Source organism: Propithecus coquereli, unplaced genomic scaffold, assembly GCF_000956105.1.
Source record: "Propithecus coquereli isolate 6110/MARCELLA unplaced genomic scaffold, Pcoq_1.0 Scaffold213, whole genome shotgun sequence".
Lineage (NCBI taxonomy): Eukaryota > Metazoa > Chordata > Mammalia > Primates > Indriidae > Propithecus > Propithecus coquereli.
In genome coordinates, this window is record NW_012146412.1 from 1,245,250 (window position 1) to 1,264,642 (window position 19,393).

At 38.0% G+C, this 19,393-nt stretch overlaps 1 protein-coding gene across 1 annotated transcript in view; it reads left to right on the plus strand.

Moving 5' to 3' along the window:
• UGDH (UDP-glucose 6-dehydrogenase) overlaps positions 1–14,238 on the plus strand; it is a 24,866-nt gene extending 10,628 nt beyond the window's left edge. Inside the window, exons 3-12 of the mRNA XM_012644485.1 lie at positions 993–1,094; positions 4,421–4,621; positions 4,728–4,925; positions 5,402–5,549; positions 7,834–7,928; positions 9,780–9,910; positions 10,192–10,325; positions 11,090–11,181; positions 11,295–11,405; positions 13,635–14,238. Of these exons, the coding sequence (XP_012499939.1) occupies positions 993–1,094; positions 4,421–4,621; positions 4,728–4,925; positions 5,402–5,549; positions 7,834–7,928; positions 9,780–9,910; positions 10,192–10,325; positions 11,090–11,181; positions 11,295–11,405; positions 13,635–13,745 (1,323 nt within the window). The 3' untranslated portion in view covers positions 13,746–14,238. The remainder of the gene's footprint in view (positions 1–992; positions 1,095–4,420; positions 4,622–4,727; positions 4,926–5,401; positions 5,550–7,833; positions 7,929–9,779; positions 9,911–10,191; positions 10,326–11,089; positions 11,182–11,294; positions 11,406–13,634) is intronic.
• The last annotated feature ends 5,155 nt before the right edge of the window (positions 14,239–19,393 follow it).

Below are 19,393 nucleotides of genomic sequence, written 5' to 3' on the forward strand. Positions count from 1 at the left end.
ACCTAGGCTGGAGTACAGGGGTGTGATCATAGCTCATTGCAGCCTCAAACTCCTGGGTTCAAGTAATTCTCCTGTCTCAACCTCCTAAGTAGCTAGGACTACAGACGCATGCCACCATACCTGCGTAATTTTTCTTATTTTTTTGTAGAGACAGGGTCTCACTATGTTGCCCAGGCTGGTCTTGAACTCCTGGGCTCAAGTGATCCTCTCACCTTGGCCTCCCAACGTGCTGGGATTACAGGCGTGAATCACCACGCCTGGCCTGGATTTTGCTGACTGAGTACCCTTGAGGTTTCCAAACTTACTCTTCTATATCCTTTATTTCATGTAAATTGATAGACTTAGAGGAAAGGTCTGATCAGATTTAGGCTTGCTTTTTTTTTTTTTTTTTTTGTAAGAATACTTGGTAAGTGGCATTGTACCCCTTAATATTCTTAACATAAATATATCTCTTGTTAAATTGATGAGAAAAAGTAATAAAAATGTTCAATAAAAGGATTTCATACAATAGGACTTAGAAAAATATTTATTTATTTATGTATGTATGTATAGAGTAAATATTGCCTTTACAGCCAGTTGTATGGCCTGAATTATTGGGTGTAAAAATCTGTATTCATGATGACAGTGCAAATCATATGTTTGCTTGAAATCACAAGAGGACCTTGAATTTTCTGAAATTTGTATTGATACTCAGAGTTAATAGTTAACCTTAAACAGTCAGATACATGGCAAACAATGACAAAGCATTAAAACGAGGGAGTGCTCTGATTGTGGCAAGTTCGATTTTGCTTTATTTAGTAATGTTATATAATGAACACTTATGACCTTTAGTATATGACCCTTTACTTTTCTACAGAGATGTTATTTGAGAGCAATCTAGACCTTTAAATTACAATATAACCTTTCACTTTAACAAATGTAATTCAATACTATTAGGTTATCTCGTATTACTGGTAAACTGTATGTACAATTCCTTTCTCTTTTCTTTCTAGCCAGGACTAAAAGAAGTGGTAGAATCTTGTCGAGGAAAAAATCTATTTTTTTCTACCAATATTGATGATGCCATCAAAGAAGCTGATCTTGTATTTATTTCTGTAAGTATTTTCCTTTGCATGTGAATTTTAATGTATTCCTATCTATATAAAAGTTTCATTATACTTTAATAATAAGTCTTTTGGTATTAAGCTACAAAATTGCTTTGTATAAAGTTGTCCATTTGAATTTTGGTTATCCCTTTTTCCAGTGGTTCACCAAACACCGTAATCATCTGTCAAATATAACATTTCAAGTCACTGAACAAGTAAACTCAAAGAAAGTTCTAATCTGAGATCTAGAACTAGGAAATGCTAGTAACATGTGAGTACATGTGTTGATAGTATATGTATTAATTCCTTTATTATTTATATTTTAATTTTTGTAGAGGGTGGAGGGGGATGTCTTTCTCTGTTGCCCAGGCTGGAGTGCAGTGGCATGATCATAGGTCACTGCAGCATCAAACTCCTGGGCTCAAGTGATCCTTCTGCCTCAGCTTCCCAAGTAGCTAGGACTGTAGGCGTGAACCACTGTGCCTGGCTCCTAAAGTCATTTTAAATTAATTGTTTGGAACTTGGCATGTGTTGGTTAGGTTATCAGGCTAGCCCACGGAAACCTTCAACTCATAATATGGCTCAACTGTTGTACCTTTATAATGAAAAAAATTGAACCAACTCTTGGGATTAAACTCTAATTATCCAATATATGAACCAAGGCCACTTATTTCTTGCTGTATTAGTAACCATCTACTCAAATATTCCGTATGTGGTGGTATAGCTATCACCAACTGAGCCAGAGTGTTACAGGATTCAAGACCCTATGGCCTTAGGGAATAAAGAGAAAGTCAGTGGTGTGAGCTTTGACAGAGTCCCATGCGATAAAGGAAAGAAACAACAATGGGGTTTATAGAGGGTAGATGCTGTTGAATTGTTTATATATGTTGTTAATTATTATAAGTTGTTGACTAAGGAGTTGTTTTCTGATTGGCGATTCAAAACCAATGCTGCGAGGATATGTGAACTCCAAACGTGTTCATGCAAGTGGTAACAAAGCCAGTGGTAAAACTGTGTTAAGAATTCAGTCCCTCTTTTTGCCTTCTTAATCTCTTCAGAGAAACTGATGCAACTTCTGTGATTCATCTACCCATCGCCTATTTAAACTTGCAGAAAGTTAGGGTAGAAGCATAAGAAAAATGAGAAAATATTTTGGAGTAGCAAGATACTTGGAGAAAATCAGGAAGTTACCTTATTGGCTGGGCGAGGTGGCTCCCAACACTTTGGGTGGCCGAGGTGGGAGGATCACTTGACGCCAGGAGTTTGAGACTAGCCTGAACAACATAGCAAGAACCCATCTCTACAAAAAAATTTAAAAATTAGGCAGGCATGGTGGCGTACACTTACAGTCCTAGCTACTCGAGAAGCTGAGGCAGGAGGATCACTTGAGCCCAGGAATTTGAGGTTACAGTGAGCTATGATTGTGCCACTGCACTCTAGCTTGGGCAACAGAGTAAGACCTTGTCTGGAAGGAAGGAAGGAAGGAAGGAAGGAAGGAAAGAAGGAAGGAAATTATGCTATGGTACAGTGGGTTAGGAAATAAAAAATAAAAACAACTTAAGAAGTTATCTTAGGGCCAGGTGCAGTGGCTCATGCCTGTAATCCTTACACTCTGGAGGCTGAGGCGGGAGGACTGCTTGAGCTCAGGAGTTCGAGACCATCCTGAGCAAGAGTGAGACCCCGTCTCTACCAAAAATAGGAAAAATTAGCCAGGTGCGGTAGTGCACGCCTGCACTCCCAGCTACTCCAGAGGCTAGGCAGGAGGATCATTTGAGCCCGTGAGTTTGAGGTTGCAGTTAGCTATGACACTACTGAACTCTACTGCACTCTACCCAGGGCAACAGCGAGACTGTCTCAAAAAGCTTTGAGTGGTAAGATTCCCAGGTGAGCTCAAGGGATCCTCCTCGCTGAGCAGGAGGTCTGATACAAATAGCTGATTTTACACTTGCCTCTCTGCTGATCCAGCCTGAGCTGCCCTGAATCTTTCCAAGCAATTATTTTGTGTACCTGCTAGGTTAATTTATTATTGTATAATTGACAATCTACTCATTATTCTCTGGGTCATTTTTTTGTTTGCTTGTTGTATACTTTTCATCATGGAAAATATCAAATTTATTCAAAAAATTAAGACAATAATATAATGACCCCCCATTTACCCATTCTCCATCATCAACAATTATCATGACTGACTTTGTTTCATTTACTACTTCTCTCCATTCCTTCCTGCCCCAGATTATTTTTAAGCAAATTCCAGACAGGAATCATGTTGTAGGAATCAGTTTTCAGCTATTCTTTTAGAGCTCTTTGTCAGGGGAAGCTGTCTGATCATCTCCCATCTTCAGCCAGTTTCACCTTACCCCATTAGCTGTCTTTGCCCTTCTGTACTCCATTTCCCCACCTCGCCCTACATTGTTCCATGCATGTAAAGAGCTTTTTTCTCCTGCTGTTCACATCTCAACTCAGTCTTCAAGTTTTGATTTATTTTGGCTGGTTCCTTTATTTAGTCTCCCATTAGGTTATAAGCTCATCAAGAGAAGAGAATTGGTGCTACTTACTGTTAGTTAAAAAATAATTCCTATTACCATTAAGTTTTAGACTTTTCAGATCACTTTCATTTTTGTCAGAGCATTATAACACTCATGTATTAGTTTTAATGAACATGCTATCCTTATTTTCGCATGACGTCATTGAGGCAGAGGCAGCCACACTTCCCCAAGGTTATATGCTACAGCGAAGTCAAAACCTAAATACCTGGACTCTGGGCTCATGACTTTTTTTTTCCCTATTTGAAAGTATTTGTTTACATGGTATTCTGTACCCTAAAGATGCTAGGTAATGTCTAGCTTTAATTAGCTAAGAAGGCATTTGTGAATGATATACTGCAAACATTTTTAAAAGCTGTTAATATAGGGTTATAAAAAAGGGTAATAAGAGAGGAGTTTAAAGTTCATTTTTACAGATCATGATAATATATTACATATAATAGAGAAAGTTTACCTTTAATTTCAAATTCTGAAGTCCTTTAGGATGAGAACTATCTCATTCACTTATGTCTCTAGGGCTTAGCTTGGAATCCGCCTGTGCTGGTATATGGCATGTATATAGCTTCTCAACAAAAATGTATTAAATGAGTTTTTCAGATGCTTCAAGCTATTTCTTCTGGTGATTATATTTATAAAATATATTATTTCCATGGAACTAATAGAGAATTAAATAAGGGCTACTGATGATAGTTAACTTCCCACTTGACTAGTTAATTGGTAGTTCAGGGTATATCTTAAAATCACAGTCTGTGTCACAGGTACTGTGTTCTTTGTCCCATATACTTTCATCAGGTGAATACACCAACAAAAACCTATGGAATGGGGAAAGGCCGTGCAGCAGACCTGAAGTATATTGAAGCTTGTGCTAGACGCATTGTACAAAACTCAAATGGGTACAAAATTGTGACTGAGAAAAGCACGGTTCCAGTGCGGGCAGCAGAAAGTATTCGTCGCATATTTGATGCGAACACAAAACCCAACTTGAATTTACAGGTATAAAAAGATGGACGATTGGAACCTGGTTATTCTTATGTAAATAAGTTGCCAGTAATGAATTCTAGCTTAAAACTTAAAACTTTTCTTTGCATTGGGACTCCAGGTGCTGTCCAACCCTGAATTCTTGGCAGAGGGAACGGCCATCAAGGACCTAAAGAACCCAGACAGAGTTCTGATTGGAGGGGATGAAACCCCAGAAGGCCAGAGAGCTGTGCAGGCCTTGTGTGCTGTATATGAGCACTGGGTTCCCAGAGAAAAAATCCTCACCACTAACACTTGGTCTTCAGAGCTTTCCAAACTGGTTAGTACATAGCATTCAACTCTTGTTAAATTTAAAACCAAGTTTTTATTTGTCTTATAACCTGATGAGCTATATAGATATTTTCTTAATAAAAAGTTATGCTTTTGAAGATAATATTCTTGCACATTTAAATTATGAAACAGTTTTCACAAGGGGTATCAAATATCAGGGCATAAAATATTCTAGAAAATACCAAAATTTTGATAAATTGTAAGATAAGATGGAGGGTACATTAAAATAGTAATTTGTATTTTATTGCTGTTTCCCTCCTTTTACCCTTCTTCTTAATCATTTCTCTGCTCTAATTTAAAACATTTTCCCTTACCAACCCATCTATTGTCTTCTCAAATTGAGCCCATCAGTATCTTTTATATCTTTCAGTAATTTGCATCAACTCAATGAAATATAATCCAGATATGTAAAGTTGCTGTTTTAGCTCATCATATTTCCCCCTCTGCTTTTTTTTTTTTTTAAAGGCAGCAAATGCTTTTCTTGCCCAGAGAATCAGCAGCATTAACTCTATAAGTGCCCTGTGTGAAGCAACAGGAGCTGATGTAGAAGAGGTAGCAACAGCCATTGGAATGGACCAGAGAATTGGAAATAAGTTTCTAAAAGCCAGTGTTGGTAAATTAAAATTTTTCTCTACATAAAATGGGTTCATTTTTCTAGGTCTTTAACTTTAAGGAAGTCTTTTTTTAACTTAACATCCTTTGGGGGAAAAAAAAGATTGCATTATATGTGTGGTCTTCAACCTACCAGAGACTTTCTTTTTGTTTTTGTTTTTTGTTTTTCTGAGCACCAAAGGCATCCTCAGTCAATACCAGGGACTTTCTAAGCAAGGAAATAATTACTTATATTATTTAGTAATTACTGATTGATCAGTAGGATAAACAGTTTAGTGTTTTAGGAGGAAGAAATTAGTATATAGTTAGAACATTTAGAAAGAATAAGAGACCGCAAATAACTCAAGTAACAGCTTATTTTAAGCAAGTAGGAAAAAAATGTCCCTATAGTTTGTTTTTCCTACTAATGTATCTTTGGAAATGTGGCCTGGTGAAATAGTCAATCCTCACTATTTGTGGAGTCTGAATTTGTGAATTTGCCTGCTCACCAAAATTTATTTGTAACTCCCAAATCAATACCCTCAGTGCTGTCATGGTCACTCTCGGACATGCACGAAGTAGTGAAAAATTTGAGTCACCTGATGCACATCTGAGCCAGTTGAAGTCAAACAACGCAATGCTTACAGACAAGTGTCCTTTCTGTGGTCTTTTGATAGCCATGTTTTTCACATTTTTGTGCTTGGTGTTGATGATTTTGCTGCTTATAATGGTCTCCAGGTAGATTGCTGAAGTGCTGTCTAGTGATCCTAAGCACAAGAAGGCTGCCATGTGCCTTACAGAGAAAATGTGCATGTTTGATAAGCTTCGTTCAGGCATGAGTTATAGTGCTGACGGCAGTGATTTGTTGTTAAGAATCAATAGTATATATTAAATAAGGTGTCTTTAAACAGAAACACATGTAGAACAAGGTTACATATTGATCACTTGACAAAAATGTTGTGAACAGAAGCTTGCAGGAAGCCAACCCTGTATTTCACGTAAAAGCAATGCCTTGATATTAGCCAATTCAGTGTTTGTGGTGACTTTGTAGAACATAACTACTACAAATAATGAGAATGGACTGTATTTTTTGATATATAAGTTAATAAAGTTGGCATAAAGGTGAATAGAATCTTTTACAGATTGGGCGATACATAGGTAGCCCTTCCAGTACTTATGGGGCTGTATGTCATTTCCCAATGTTGGTTTTCCTGGCCTTTTATATCTTTCTTTTTAATGTTTTCTTCTAGCTATCATTTAATAAAAATAGCTACTATTTATTGAAGGCATATTATTTGTCAGGTTCTGTACCAGCACTTTTTATATCTCATTTAATCCTTATAACCTATTAGGAAGATGCTGTTATTTCCTTTTCAGAGATAATTCAGACTCAGGGAAATTTGTAAACTTGCTCAAAGTCATACAATTAATGAGTGGCCAGGTGTTTCTGACTCCAAAGCCCATACTTTGGAGCAGTGCGCAATACTGCATACTGCACCACAACAGAGCAAAATCCAGCCCACGACTTGTTTTTCTAAATGAGTTTTACTGGAACATAGCCATGCCCATTGATTACATATTGTCTATGGCTGCTTTTGAGCTACAACGGCAGAGTTGAATAGTTGCAACAGGCACAGTGTGGCCCACAAAGAATGAAATATTTACTATTCGGCCCTGTACCATAAAAGTTTTGCTGACCCTATGCTAGAGTAAGTGATGTGGGGTGGTCATACCAGATGAATGAGAAAAAATTTGAAGGTAAAAGAAAACAAAACAAAAAGTCAAATGTAGCTATAATGAAACTTTAGTTAGAAAATTATTTAGAAATTACTTAAAGAGTTGATCAGTGGCCTGTAAATTTCAAATAATTTATAGACCCACTAATTTTCCAACATCTGAATTTTATTATTAAAATATCTTGGCCAGGCATGGTGGGTCATGCCTGTAATCCTAGCACTCTGGGAGGCCAAGGCAGGAGGATTACTTGAGGCCAGGAGTTCGAGACCAGCCTGAGCAACTTAGCTGGGCATGGTGGCACAAGCCTGTAGTCCCAGCTACTTGGGAGGCTGAGGCAGGAGGATCAGGAGTTTGAGGTTACAGTGAGCTACGATGATACCACTGCACTCTAGCCTGGGCAACAGGCTAGAGTTTAGACCTTGTCTTTTTAGACCTTGTCTAAACAGAAAAAAAAGAAATCTTAGTATAGGCTCTTGGATGTAGTAATTTACTATAAAGAAATTTGTCATGTGATTCAGTTGTCTGGTTCTTACATGAAAATATTCTCTTGATTTTTTTTCTTTCCTCAGGTTTTGGTGGGAGCTGCTTCCAAAAAGACGTTCTGAATTTGGTTTATCTCTGTGAGGCTCTGAATTTGCCTGAAGTAGCTCGTTATTGGCAGCAGGTATTGATCTTTATAGTTATAATTTCTGTCTACCTTCTTATTAAACACGTCATCCTCTGTGTAATGTTTTGTTTTTGATGGAATTTATTTATTCCAGGTACTCAATCATTATTATATTCAGTTGGCTTATTTTAGGTTTAATTATTGAGTTTCTGTGTTTTTAATTCTTTCTTGCTAATCAACTGTGATGGAAGTTTCTGATAAACCAGTTTTTCTTCTAATATTATAACTAAATTTGCTTCCTGAGTAAAGTAAGAACTATTTTCCTTAATTATAATTCTCCATCTTGAAAGGCATAAAATCAAAATAAAGGAAGAACCTATATTGCTTTCAAGTGATTTGTATTTGTTGATATTTGTTTAGTTCTTTTCAGATTCACAGAGCTAAAATTAGAAACCCTTCCCAAATTGGAAGCATTGAATGAGCTCTAGGGAATAGAGTTAATGTTTATTGGATGCTTGCTTAACCTGTACCGGGTACTCTTTTGGGCACTTTGCATGTAGTGTCTCATTTAGCCCTCATCATGAACGTTACTCCCATATTTAGATGAGGGAATTGACACTTAGAGATGTTAAGTAATTTGCCCAAGGTACTAGCCAGGATATGTGCCTTTCCCAAATACATTTCCACTGAGTTTGTAATTTTTCAGATTTCAGCAATAGATATGGGAGGGAATCTAAGGAAATGAACATTTTTTAGGGAAAGCATACACTCTTAGTGTCATTTCAGTCAATCCAGCATGATGGCTTTATCTTACTGTTCATTGTGTGAAAAATACAGGTGAAGTCTTGATTTTCCAAAACTTTGGGCTTACATTCCAAGCTCTCAAGGTTTGAGATGGCCCCTAGAAGCTTAGAGCCTTTACAGAAAGTCTATTTCTTAATGCTTCCTGGTGACCAACCTAAATTTAACAAGTGAGATGATCAGAGACTCTTATAACATTTAGTTTAAAACTTTTCAAATGTTTGTGGCATTATGGTTCATCTAGAGACAGCTATAAGTCTGCATGTTGACTGTTCCCTGTCCACTTTTTACTCAAACTGAATTTTGGTGAATGTTGGGGTATAAGCATGTGAAGGAGTACTTTGGGGTTTGCTTACAGCCTTGCTTCCGTAGGGTTGGAAAAGTAGGCTGAGGAGAATACTGTTTGCGATGTGGCTTACTTAGGCTGGTCTCAGAGCTGGACCGCAAATGCTCTCAAGAGTTAACACTTAGGCCGGGCGCGGTGGCTCACACCTAGAATGCTAGCACTCTGGGAGGCGGAGGCAGGTGGATCGCTCAAGGTCAGGAGTTCGAGACCAGCCTGAGCAAGAGCGAGACCCCGTCTCTACTAAAAATAGAAAGAAATGATCTGGACAACTAAAAATATATATATAGAAAAAATTAGCCAGGCATGGTGGCACATGCCTGTAGTCCCAGCTACTTGGGAGGCTGAGGCTGGAGTATCAGGAGTTTGAGGTTACTGTGAGCTAGTCTGACGCCACGGCACTCTAGCCTGGGCAACAGAGTGAGGCTCTGTCTCAAAAAAAAAAAAATAATAAATAATAATAATAATAATAAAAATAAGAGTTAACACTTAGTTGTTCTCCCCATTTTTGCATCCATCCCAGCCTGATACGTGGAAAATCAATCCAAATGAAATTGAAAATTTTCAGGATGGCTTTAAAGAAGGGGATAGGTGATTCTTTTATTTTTAAATCTGAGGACACTAGAGTTTGGTTAATCTTTGCCTCCTGTTGATGTGTAAGCCTTGTATTCATACAATAGCAATCACCATAAAACTCTGAGTAATGTATGCTATAGGTTGCACCTCTTTTAAACAGTCTTGCACAATGGTATGTGTAATTTCAGGTCATAGACATGAATGACTACCAGAGGAGGAGGTTTGCTTCCCGAATCATAGACAGTCTGTTTAATACAGTGACTGATAAGAAGATAGCTATTTTGGGATTTGCATTCAAAAAGGACACTGGTGATACGAGGTATCAATTCTTGAAAATATTTTGCCCCTTTGAGAGTGTGTCAACTCTTCATCTTATCCTGGTTTTTTGATTGGTGGACGTATGTACAAAATTGTGTGTGTGTGTGTGTGTGTGTGTGTGTGTGTGTATGTATATATATATATTAAAGAATAAAAACAAACATCCATATCTTTACTACTCAGCCAGCTTAGGAAATAGAATCTTACCTGTATCTTAAACTCCCTGATATTAGAATATAATGCCATTTAAAGCTTAGCAATACTGATTTTTTTTTCCTTCAGAGAATCCTCTAGTATATATATTAGCAAGTATTTGATGGATGAAGGTGCACACCTCCATATATATGATCCAAAAGTACCCAGGGAACAAATAGTCGTGGATCTTTCTCATCCAGGTGTTTCAGAGGATGACCAAGGTAAGGCTTTGAGTCTCACTTTGAAAATAGACCCCAAAACTAGAAACCTTTAGTTGTTCAGTTTTATCATTTATATCATTGACAACCTCATTTCTCTAAAATTACATTAAAATTAGGTGTTATGTCATCAACTTTGATTTGAAGTGATCAGCTGTGAGTTAGTCCAGTGATTTTTCCAACATATTCCACAAAGCCCCAGAGGTTCCAAAAAGATGCCTTTGCGGCAAGGTTTGGGGTTGCTTCAGGTCCCCTGTCATCACCCCCATTCATATTTCAGTCAGACTGTTCCACCTCTGTCAGATGCCCAACTCCTCTTGCAGCCCTAGTAATGTTAAAATACACACGGTACTCCCCCTTATCTGTGGTTTCACTCTCTGCAGTTTCAGTCACCCAAGGCCAACCTCGGTGTGAAAATATTAAATGAAAAATTACAGAAATAAACAATTCATAAGCTGTAAATCGTGTGCTATCCTGAGTAGTGTGATGCGGTCTCTCTCTGTCCTGCTCCATCCTGCTAGAGACATGAATCGTCCCTTTGTCCAGCATGTCCACACCGTGCGTGCACAGCCTGTTAGTCAGTCAGTAGCCGTTTTGGTTATCCTATCCAAAACACATGATAAACATGCCCAGGGCTCAGCACTCCCCGTGTTTTAGACATCCACTGGAGGTCTGGGATTTACCCCCGTGGGTAAGGGGGCTGCTGTGATTTCAAATAACTCCTTTTTTGTTTCCGTTTTGTTGCTGCCGCTGCTGCTGTCATGTAGTGTCCCGACTTGTGACCATTTCCAAGGATCCATATGAAGCGTGTGATGGTGCCCATGCTGTTGTTATTTGCACTGAGTGGGACATGTTTAAGGTGAGATGACTGAAATGATATTAAGGAAAATTCTAGAGGTGTTCTAGTGTCAGTTGGGGTTGAGTATGGGTTCATGTATATGCTCTAATTGTTCCTTTGGTATGTCTTTACAGGAATTGGATTATGAACGCATTCATAAAAAAATGCTGAAGCCAGCCTTTATCTTTGACGGACGGCGTGTGCTGGATGGGCTCCACAGTGAGCTGCAAACCATTGGCTTCCAGGTAACCATGATCCTGCACTGGTTTTTCGTTTGGTCATTTGCTTTTTAAACCCATTGCGTGGGTTTTAGAATTTTCGTATTTGCTCATTTAGCAATAACATAACTCTGAAGCAACATGTCAATTCTGTGGGAAGTTTCCATGGGATTTTTGTAGCTATTCTACTCCCTGTCTAAATTTGTGACCTTGTCATTAAGTGTTGGTTTCCCTTACATAGTAGGTAGGTCATCAGTTGCCTATCACATAGGGACAGAATGTGCCCTGCTTTATCTCTTATTATAAAAATCAAGTAAGAAAATACATTAATGTGTTTTGAAAATGCAATATAGTTGTATGTTGGTATTATTGTTATTGTTTATTATTATTTCCAGTTCACCCAATTCCCTTGTTGTCTTCTCTTACCCAAGGAGGACTTGGGCCAGGGGTGGGGTATGATTGAGGTGGTGATTGAGGAAGTGCTCTGCCTTGGGAAGAGCATCATCAAACCCATATGGGAGTAGCTACCATCCACACCACAGGTACCCAGAGAAAGGGGTCTCAGTGAGCCAGCATGTGTTCCTCCGATACCTGCTGAGTACTCAGCACTGCTCCAGTGCTGTGAGAGGTCTGAATGAAGCGTATGGGCGTTTTAGTGGTACTGGCTCTCTTCTAATTCAAAGTGTGTCAATTACGGAACATTTGGAAAGCTGACAGAAGCCTCCGCCCAAAACAGTGTATTTGTATGTTACATCTATTTTGATTCTACTAAGGGACCCAGAAGTATTAGCAAGAAGGAACTACTTTTCATTTCCTCAGAGCAGTGTGAATAAGTGGATGGGAGGCTGGGAGACAGGGCGAGTCAGGGAGGATAGAGAAATATGCCCGGGGGCTGCTGTCAGCATAGTGTCCGAGCAGGGCGGAGGCAGTGTGTGATGCTTGCTCCGTGCCTCCCTCGGCACCAGCTGCCCTGCAGACACGCCAGCGAGGCTTCGTCTGCTGTTCAGAACTATCTGATCTGGTTCGTAATTTCTCACCAGCTTGCTGAGGCTCCTTCTTGTTTAGAATTCAGTGCCCGTTTCACATTCATGAGAGATTTGCTTTCAGCAAAAATCAGAGGGCACCCTTGTCTACTACCTCTCCCATCAGGGACCTAGGGGACTTTTCTATCCTACCCCTCCTCAGTGAGTAACAACGTGACAGTTTTCCCAGTCATGACCTAAACTCAGGAATGTTATTTTTAAAAAGTTATTTATAAGCCATAGACACATTTTCTCTCATTCCTGTTTTACTCATCTAAGGGAAAAAAAGATGTAGGGAGATACATATTTAAAATGATTTTGAGCTCTTATAAAAGTTAACTTTCCCCAATAAAGATTAAAAAAAAATTAAGAGTGGAATGACTAAACAATTTCTAAGTCACTCAGACAACTGATTAAAGCAGAAGGCCCTTTTTTGTGGTATGAGTCAGAATTAAATATTAGTTTTCAATTCAAAAGACATGAAAATTCAGTAGTGAATTTTCTGTGGAGGGGAGATAAACATGACTATTAAAGAAGTATCTTTAAAGATAAGACTGATAATTTTGAATATATGGAATATATAGAAAATGCGATACGCAAAATAAAAATTGACTATCATTTCTTGAAGGCTGACTTGGTGTATGCTAAGCACTCTATCCAATTTAATCTTTATCACAACCCTTGGAGGTAGGTGGTAGCAACGGGACGTACAGTGAAGAAGGAAGACCCAGAGAGTCAGGTAACATAGCAAGTGTCAGTCAGGATTCCAAGCAGGGCCTTTCAGGCTCTGAAGTCTGAACTTGTAAGAACTATGCTATTACAGCTTTTGCAAGTTTTTTAGTATATGGGAAATGGAAATGAGAATAGAGTATGAGAGAGAATATGAACTAACTGGAATCTGATCTGTTAATTGTTTTCATACATGTTTCTAAAACCAGTAGTGGCATATGATTCATTACTGTGATGTTTGGGGGAGTCTTGTGTGGGGAATGGCAGGAGTGAGAATGTCTAAATGTGAATACGAACAGTGGAGTGTAGACTGCCTCTAGAAACACAAAAATAGGGAGGGAACCAGAGATCTCGTATAGCAACCCAGACAACTTGAGAAACTTTTTCTGCTTTTAACAAGAAAAATAATCTAGGTTTTCCCCTTTATTTCACTGCATTATAGAGTTCTTAAATTTATGTATTATAATTATTAATAGTTCTCTTTTTAAAATCTTTTTTCCTTCAGATTGAAACAATTGGCAAAAAGGTGTCTTCAAAGAGAATTCCATATGCTCCTTCAGGTGAAATTCCAAAATTTAGTCTTCAGGATCCACCTAATAAGAAACCTAAAGTATAGATATTACCATTTTTGTTTGTGATTTTTTTGGTACTTTAGGATAAGAAATATCTATCTGATACTAAATGGTAAATGAACCAAGTGTTTTTAAGGAAACAAAATTATTTTTTTAATCGAATTTATACTCGCTATATGGCTAATTAGCATATCTGGTAATTATGAATCTAGAATATTTTTTACATATTTTTATAATATTGTGAGCTCGGTATTGGATGAGTGGAAAATAATCATGTTGGTTTTAATGGTGTCGATTTTTGTAAAATAAAAATTAAACTTCAAACACCTTTTACTTTATGAATTGTCCATACGCAGCACTTTAATATCACATTGTGAAGGGAAAGACACTCTTCAGTTTTCCTGGTCATTGGTTTGTTTGTCATTAAATATGTATTTTGAAGCCATGAAATTACTAAATAGCCTTTATAAGTATGGTTGGTTAAAGTTCCGTGTTCCTTTTTTTTTAATGAGATGTGTCATTGATTTTTTTAGCTCACTCCAAATATAGTTAAAAGGTTTTTTTTCTTTGACATGAAAAGAAAATCAATAGTATTGTCTATTTCTCTCCCCTTTATTTCTTAGTTTTCCTCACTGATCATTATTTTTATAGTCCAAGAGCCAACAATATTTGTTTCCTTGATTTGGCATTTTTATTTCTATTCCTTATTGTAATTTCTCCTTTTTTCTTTAAATAAGAAAGCCAATATATCTCATATATGAACTAAAAGAAGCAGATTTTACAAATTACATATAGCATTACTCTAAGAATTTTTGTGTATATATCCATTTGCTTTTTTCTTATGTCTCTCGTTGACTTTTATATTTGCAGTAGTTGTTTTGCTTTTGTTTGATCATTATTGAAATATGTCACATGTCCATTTGATGCTTGTGTTCTGCTGAGAGTACACAAACTATGTTAAACAGATACACGTCTCATCCTATGGGAATTTTGCAGTTCAATAAAAAGGAGGAGGCAATATATAAAGATGAGGATAGATAAATCTGTACAGATAACAAATACGTTAATAAAATATTCCACATCAACAACTCTGTGGGTGTAATTTTTATCGTGGTGCAAGTAATTATTGAGTCATAACAGTCTGACATTAGGTGGGAAAAAATGATTCCTCACTTTTTAGAGAAAAGAGTATTACATCATTCTTCTAAATGATGCAAGAAAGGGAAGGAATTTTAGCTAAAAACCCTTAGCATTGGCAAACTGTAGCCCATGGGCCAAATCTATCCAGCCATGCATGAGCTAAGAATGGTTTTTACATTATTGTGTGATTGTATTTTAAATGGTTATGTAAGTCCCTCCATACTATTCTCAATTTTACTTTTTGGCCTGCAAAGCCTAAAATATTTGCTATCTAGCCCTTTAAGAAAAAGTTAAAAGACACAAAAACCAGACAGAGTTTGAACATAAAATGAGCCCTTACTCATAAGACTTTGAAGCAAGGATGAGCTTATTAATTAGAATTTGCTTTACATTACTGCTCGAAATATTCTTGTACTCTGCTTAATAATTTTATATTCTAGTAAAAGGATTATAAAGCCAAAGATGTCTTGCTAAAGTGGATAGAATTAGACACTTGTTTTAAATTGGAGGATGCTTCACTGCCTAGAATTGATAAGTAATTATGTATAAAATATAGTTACTGATTAAAAGGTAGAATTGGTAAGTAGAGGAAAATGGGCAAAAGAGGCCTCAGAGCTGTGTAAACTTGCTGTTTGTAATGGGGACTGGCACTCTAGAAAAAAAATTTTTCCTTGGGGCCACGGTGCTTTTTTACAAAAATAGAATAAAAACTTTGAAAACAAAACAATCCTTTCTAATTTAACGAAAAATTTATTTTTTGTTTTCTGTGCATAAGTTATATGCAACTTGAAAAATAGTTCTTGGAGCTCCCAAGGTGAAGAGATTTCTGAGTTACATATACTTCAAGAGGTCCCAGGCTCAAAACTAGTGTGAGTTAAATATAACTAACATGGCAGTTAACGTGTTAATACTGAACACTTCAGGCAGGCACCACACAAAGCATTCTCTTTAGGCACATTCTTTTTTTTTATTTCAGAATATTAGGAGGGTACAAATGTTTTGGTTACATAAGCTGCTTTGTACAGTTTGAGTCAAAGTTGTAAGTGCGTCCATCACCCGGATAGTGTGCATTGTACCTGTTAGGAGTGAATTTACCCCTCCCTCCTCCCCGCTCCTGCTTGAATTCCATTCAGTTTTACTACCATATGTGCACGTGAGTGTTGATCAGTTAGTTCCAATTTAATAGTGAGCACATGCGGTGTTTTTCCATTCTTGTGATACTTCACTTAGAAGGATGGTCTCCAGTTCTATCTAGGATGTTACAAAAGGTATTAGTTCACCATTTTTTTTTTATGGATGAGTAATACTCCCTGGTATACATACATCACATTTTATTAATCCACTCATGTATTGATGGGCACTTGGGCTGTTTCCACATCTTTGCGATTGTGAATTGTGCTGCTATAAACATTCGAGTCCAAGTATCTTTTATAAAATGTCTCGAGTGATCCTCCCACCTCATCCTCCTCAGTAGCTAGGACTACCACACATCCCACACGTGGCTAATTTTTTTATGTTTTGTAGAGATGGGGGTCTCACTATGTTACTTACGTTGGTCCAAAACTCCTGGTCTCAAGCGATCCTCCTGCCTTGACCTCCCTAAATGCTGGGACTACAGGCCTGAGCCATTGTGCCCAGTCCACTTTCGTTTTTTTAAAAAATGCCATTTGTGCTGCAGAAAAAGGTCACACACAATGAAATGTCATGCGCCAAATTTTAATACATTGGAAACCACTAATGCATTAACTTGTGCTGTCAGATTTTTACACAGACTTCCTGCCATGTCTATGCATTTAAACGTACTTCTTATAAATGCATCATTGTTTAGGAAGGTCAAAAGCTTTGCCATGGCCTTTAAAAATTCAAATCTGTCCATTCTTGTGTAAGGGAGTACACCTATACAGCATATGTCCACCACACGCTAATGTCCAGCAAGACCCAGGCATTTCTTCACACACATCCCAGTCATGGTATAATGGTTAGTTATGTAATAATGAGCAAATGAATAACAAATGAAGACATTCTTTGTGATTCCATTCTGAAACAAACATTTCTGGCCACTTTTAATTTCTGGATTTAGTTTAATTTGAAAGTATCCTAAGATTGCAGGATAAAGTATTTTAAAACTTTTTTTTGGGCTGGGCACAGTGGCTCACTTCTGTAATCCCAGCACTTTGGGAGGCTGAGATGGGAGGATTGCTTGAGGCCAGGAGTTTGAGACCAGCCTGGGTGACAGAGTGAGAGCCCATCTCTTAAAAAAAACAAAGCCAGGTCTAGTGGTGCACACCTGTAGTCCCAGCTACTCAGGAAGCTAAGGCAGGAGAATCCCTTAAGCCCAGGAGTTTGAGGTTGCAGTGAGTTGTGACACCACTGCACTACAGCCTGGGAAACAGAGTGAGACCCTGTCTCAAAAAAATAATAAAAGCCAAAATATTTTTTATTATTTAGCTGTATCACTCAGGATTTTTCAATACTGTGGCACCAAAACAAAGGAATTAAGTAGACTATTAAGGCTGACAGAAGACTATAACTGTCCCTCCCAATTTCACGTGTGTATTGAAACAGCTTCATTTCATCATTCTCTATTTTTATATACAGAATAAATAAAAGTTGCAAATCTGAAACTTTAATATACATTTGTGCTAATGAAATGCCATTTAATTATTTTATGTTGGGGTTCCATAAAAGTTTCATTTGACCAAATGATTCTTCTGCTAAAAATGTTTCATCACCATTGGCCTACATGTGCAAAAGGCCCAACTATTAGGAAACATCCAGATTACGTCACAAAATCAGTTTGAAAAGTAATCCATTTTTTCCTGTGAAATAAGTTTTTAAGGTGGGTGGTAGTTTGAGATGTTTAAATTTAAAGTTGAGCTGGGCAGAGTGGCTCATGCCCGTAATCCCAGAACTTTGGGAGGCTGAGGTGGGAGGATCACTTGAGGCCAAAGTTGCAGTGAGCTATGATCAGCGCCACTGTACTCCGGCCTGGATGACAGAGCAAGAAACCCTGTCTCTTAACAACAAAAAAATAACCAGAATTAGTTATCCACGTTACATATTTTACAGTATGACCATCTAAAATCTCCTTTGTGAGATGCAGAAAAAGTAAGTATTAAGACAGGATTCAAGGCCAGGCATGGTAGCCTGTAATCCTAGCACTCTGGGAGGCCAAGGCAGGAGGATCACTTGAGGTCAGGAATTCGAGACTTGCCTCAGCAAGAGCGAGACCCCGTCTCTACTAAAAATAAAAAAAATAAGCTGGGTGTCGGCATGCCTGTAGTTCCAGCTACTCGGGAGGCTGAGGCAGGAGGATCGCTTGAGCCCAGGAGTCTGAGGTTGCTGTGAGCTAGGCTGATGCCACGGCACTCTAGCCCGGGCAACAGAGTGAGACTCTGTCTCAAAAAAAAAAAAAAAAAAGAGGATTCAGAGTCAAAGATGAATTTGAATGTTACATTTTAGAAAGAAATTTTTTCACGTCACTGTTATATAATACAACCATCTCAACAGAGTAATGTGAGAAATAAAAGGAATAAAAACAGGATAGTACATGTGGATTTAGCAAGCTACTATACAAATGAAGGTTAATATTTCTTTTTTTTTTTTTTGAGAGAGAGTCTCCCTCTGTTGCCCCAGCTAGAGTGCAGTGGCGTCAGCTCACAGCAACCTCGAACTCCTGAGCTCAAACGATCCGCCCGCCTCAGCCTCCCAGAGTGCTAGGATTATAGGCGTGAGCCACTGCGCCCGCCGAAGGTTAATATTTCTTAGGTTTTATTTCCATGCCTTGGGCGAAATCACGGTCTTGGTTTCTTTTCTTTCTTTTTTTTTTTTGACAGAAGGTCTCTCACTTTGTCACCCAGGCTGGAGAGCAGTGGTTCGATTATAGCTCACAGCAACCTCAAACTTATGGGCTCAAGGGATCCTCCGACCTCAGCCCTCTCAGTAGTTAGGACTACAGGCATGAGCCACCAACCATGCCTGGCTAATTTTTTAATTTTTTTGTAGAGAGAGTCTTGCTATCTTGCCCAGGCTGGCCTAGAACTCCTAGTCTCAAGCAATCCTCCTGCCTCACCCACCCAAAGTGCTGGGATTGCAGGCGTGCGCCACCGTGCCCGGCCATGGTCTGTTTCATAGAGGCATTAAATGTAATCAGTGTGAAACTGTTTTGCAGGGTCTGAAGTAGCAACACCAATGTAAAGAATCAACATTCAAATCCTTAAGTCTTTCTAAGTTGTTCCCACGATATTATACTATTATGCAAAGGACGTATCCTAGTGTCAACCTATGCTGACTATTTCATCACAGTAACAAATAAAATTTTGCTTTTTTTCATTTTTCATAAATGAAATGTGACGATGAGCAGTTAACAGTGGCTTGAAAAATCTTCTGGAAGTTTTTAATGTATTTTTAAATTATAATGTTCACAGCAAACTCTCACAAAGATGTTTTATGATTATATCATAGCAAGCAACTGTTTATTGGGACAAAGATATGCTAAAAGCCAAGGGAATTACTATAAATAAATACATACAGATTATTAACATTTGTCTTA